General features: G+C 43.3%; 1 protein-coding gene across 1 annotated transcript; it reads left to right on the top strand.

The window, feature by feature from the left end:
• Positions 1 to 5: 5 nt before the first annotated feature.
• Positions 6 to 3,162, top strand: LOC144741699 (cyclin-dependent kinase 19-like; the record flags this gene model as incomplete). Its single annotated transcript, XM_078624210.1, is given in 10 exon segments — positions 6 to 132; positions 650 to 719; positions 797 to 870; positions 973 to 977; positions 1,027 to 1,124; positions 1,227 to 1,266; positions 1,268 to 1,306; positions 2,396 to 2,446; positions 2,448 to 2,648; positions 3,037 to 3,162. Coding segments are annotated over 10 exon segments (831 nt in total), but the record flags the coding sequence as incomplete, so codon positions are not given.
• Positions 3,163 to 3,963: the final 801 nt, after the last annotated feature.

Below are 3,963 nucleotides of genomic sequence, written 5' to 3'. Positions count from 1 at the left end.
TCGGCTGCATCTTTGCTGAGCTGCTAACGTCAGAGCCTATTTTCCACTGTCGCCAAGAAGACATCAAGACCAGTAACCCGTTCCATCATGACCAGTTGGACAGGATATTCAGCGTCATGGGTTTCCCTGCAGGTCTGCACAAGCCTCACTCAGCCTCTGTTGACCTGCTGGTTGCTGTTTTATCCACCTTTGTATTCAGTTCTGTGTGAGTCAGTGGACATTTTTTAGATGTCAATGTGTCCGACAATTAAAACGAGTTTTTGTTTTTGACGTCAACACGTGCTGACTTCACTACTTCACTAGTTCCTATTCTACCCGTCCTTCATTTCCATCATTCTTTTAAATTTCTGTCTTTGACTCTTGAAGCTCACATTTTTGGTGTAATAACATGTTCTACACATATTATTTCACATTTAAAACAAACAACCTCCAAACTTACGTTACTTTTTTTTGAAAAAGCGGCTACAGCATGACTTTTTTGAAAAAGACAAATGCCATTGCACAACTTTTTTTCATTGTAGGACTATTGTGTGATTTTTTTTTTTTATTTTTTGAAAAAGGCTATAGCTCATTTTTTTCTAGAATTTCACTCACCGTGTTAATGTTACACACAAGCCTCCAGAGTTATACAGTGTTTCATCTTGCACAGATAAAGACTGGGAAGACATCAGGAAGATGCCAGAATATCCAACCCTGCAGAAAGACTTTCGGAGGACGACGTAAGTAAAAGAACCTCAGCATGTGATAACATTTTTTCAATAAAATCTCACTACTAGCTGTGGCTTCTATTTAACAGGTACGCAAACAGCAGCTTGATCAAATACATGGAAAAGCATAAAGTCAAACCTGACAGTAAAGTTTTTCCTCCTGGTATGTCGACACGCATACACACGTCTTTTCTGAGGACATTTAAGAATATAATTTGTCTTTGCTGCAGTTTTTACCCCAAACTGAACCCAAGTTCTGAACAAGTCCTTGTTTCATTGTTTTTTCTATGTCGCGGACCATCTCTGTTCGGACCATCAGCTCCAGAAGCTCCTCACCATGGACCCCACCAAAAGAATCACATCGGAGCAGGCGCTGCAAGACCCCTACTTCCTGGAGGACCCGTTACCAACCACTGAGTAGGTCTTAAAAACTCGTGATTCAGTGACAGAAAACCACTCAACAACAGCCAGTGGCTCTTTACAAACGAGTTTTTAATGTGTCTGTCTTACTGCCCCCAGTGTGTTTGCTGGGTGTCAGATCCCCTACCCGAAACGGGAGTTTTCTCAATGAAGATGAGCCAGAAGAGAAAACTGAGAAGGTAAACCGTCCCCGTATGCTGCAGAACACGACAGGAGAGTTATTTCCTGTTTTTTGAACTGTATCAAGGATTAATGACATTTCAAAGAAGACAGGAAAAGACTCAAGGCTATAAATGTCAGAAACAAATACCTCCATCCATCCATCCATCCATCCATCCACCACCTCCTGTGATTGGTTCCCTGAGCCTGTCAATCAAATGTCAGAGCCAATCTAACCTTATGTAACCTTAACTAAACTAAAGCCCATCAGTGAGAGGCTGGGCATCTTCTTTTATACAGTATTACAGTATTATAATATATATAATAATATTATATAGTGCATATTATTATTATTATTATTAGCAGTAGTAGTAGTCCTATTGTTATTGTATAAAATAGGATATAATCCAATATCGTATGTAATATTATAATATATAATATTGTTTTGTAATATTAGATGTATTTATACTGCATTTATACCTGTTTTACTCAGCTTTATACATGATTTCTGCTGCTAATTCATTTGTGTTAACTTTATGTCAAGACACTTTTCTAGAGGAAATGAAAAAAAACTTTCCAGGTGACTGTCACATGATGATAAATGACACAGTTCTTCTTTCCTTTGTTTTAATGGTGTCACAAATAATAGTTCAGGAATCAAACTGCTTCGTTGCTACAGGCACCAACAGATGGTGCATTCACAAATAAAGAGCTGCAGAGGGCTGACCACCACATGTCTGACTTGGCACAGCCATTTCCAACTCATTGACAAATCATGTGAGACCTCGGGTCATGGTATTCAACGAGCAGATCGCTGAGGGGAAATATATCACAAAGAGAGGGATGGTTTTCTATAATCATACAGCTTCTGAGACCTCACAGCGCCTCCATTTGCAGTTGAGAAAGTTTGCAGTTGCCTGATATGTTGTATGTTCAGTCTGTCACTGTCAGTTGTCGTCATCAGTGTGTTGTTGTGATAATTCCATTGAACCAATCTGGGACCAGAGGTTTTTTTTTTGGTTTCCCAATCAGATCTCACTCCATCACTCTTTACATCTAAAGGCTTCATCCATTCAGTCGAGGTTTGCTTCGTTGTCGTGTGTCTGCAGAACCAGACGCAGCAGCACCAGCAGACGACCGGGCCAGACGCAGGCCCAGAACCAGCAGCAGACAGCAGCCCAGCAGGCCCCCTCCCAGCAGAGCTCAGCCCAAACCAATGGCACCTCCGGAGCCACGGGGGCCACCACCACTGGGAGTTTACAACATGGCCAAGACCAGGGCCCACCCAACAACAACAAGAAACCTCGGCTCGGGCCCTCGGGTGCCTCCTCGGGCACCGGGGTGCTCCAATCAGAGTACCAGGTAACTGCTCCACAGGTGGAGGTCAGCAGCTGGTATTTAAGGTGGGAAACCTGGAGCGGAACCCATTTAGTTTCAGTTTATCAGGGTTCTAAGGCTGGAGAATTTAGAGGTGGAAGCTCCCTTTAGTTCCATCCAACATTCTTTACCTAAACAGGTCTGCTTTTAGAATGGTCTGCATTTTTATACATTTTTTTGGGAAAAATGTTTTTTTTCACTTCCTCTTTTCAGTCTGACAGCCAGCCACAAGTGAAAGTGCCGGAACGTGCCAATTTTCCATTTAATTGTTTTCATCACATGTTGACATCTGGACCTTTCAACTATATTGTAAACAAAAAGTGTTACATCAGTTTATTAGTGGTGTTCTCACCTTTGTTTATGTCCCTCTTAGCACTCCAGCTCCCGTCTTGGTTACCAAAGCAGCGTCCAAGGTTCCACTCAGCCCCAGAGCACCATGGGATACTCGTCGTCATCCCAGCAGAGCTCCCAGTATTCCCACCAGACTCACCGGTACTGAGATGGTGAACCAGCAGAGGGCTCAGCTCCTCCTCATCGGACAGGGGACGTGGTATCGCTTTGGTTGAAACTCCTGGTTGGGCCTCATCATTCCAGCTCCATCACCTTCTCAGCCTCATCACCTGGTGACTCTTTGAGCACATAGAGGCAAACTGACATAGGAACCAAAACACTCAAGAGCCAGAAATCGAGCTGCCTCTGAGGCTGCTGGCGGAACCATTCAAAATGTGTGTGAAGGCGCCGCTCTCTGAACCATGGCACTTATGAACACAACGTATCTCACGAGGTGGAATCGCACCTCATGTATTTACCTTATATAGCACTTTTTTGTATTTGATTCTTTTTTCGCTTGTGTTTTCCAGTCCACCTTGATCATTGATGTCGTTGTAAATATTCCATGTGGAAGCAATTGGACAAGACACAAGAGGAGAAGCCCTTTACTGTCAATGTCTGAAGTACTTTCCGTGGATGGTGACGTACAAATTGTCGAGCTGACCCCGTCCCAAAAACCACAGCCACATTTTTTTATTACACAAAATCTCAGCTCTTCAGCTGATTCACATGCAGGGAAATATCACATGCATAACTGAAATGAAAATTCTAAGAGGTTGGATTCGGGACACAAGAAAATCTTTTGTAGTCTGATTCCCTCGTCTGACCGCAGGGAGGGATGGTGGCGGCGTCGCGTTGGTGGCCAGTAGCGCCAAAGATCCGTCAGACCACATCTGATCGTTAAACCCTCCAGAGTTTTCATGGTCCTGAACACAAACATGCACATAATCATACAGGGCAGCTAAGGGTG

Source organism: Lampetra planeri, unplaced genomic scaffold (genome assembly GCF_965212315.1).
Source record: "Lampetra planeri unplaced genomic scaffold, kcLamPlan1.2.h2 scaffold_670, whole genome shotgun sequence".
Lineage (NCBI taxonomy): Eukaryota > Metazoa > Chordata > Hyperoartia > Petromyzontiformes > Petromyzontidae > Lampetra > Lampetra planeri.
Note: the sequence above shows the minus strand (reverse complement) of the source record. Positions and strands in the feature narration are given on the sequence as shown.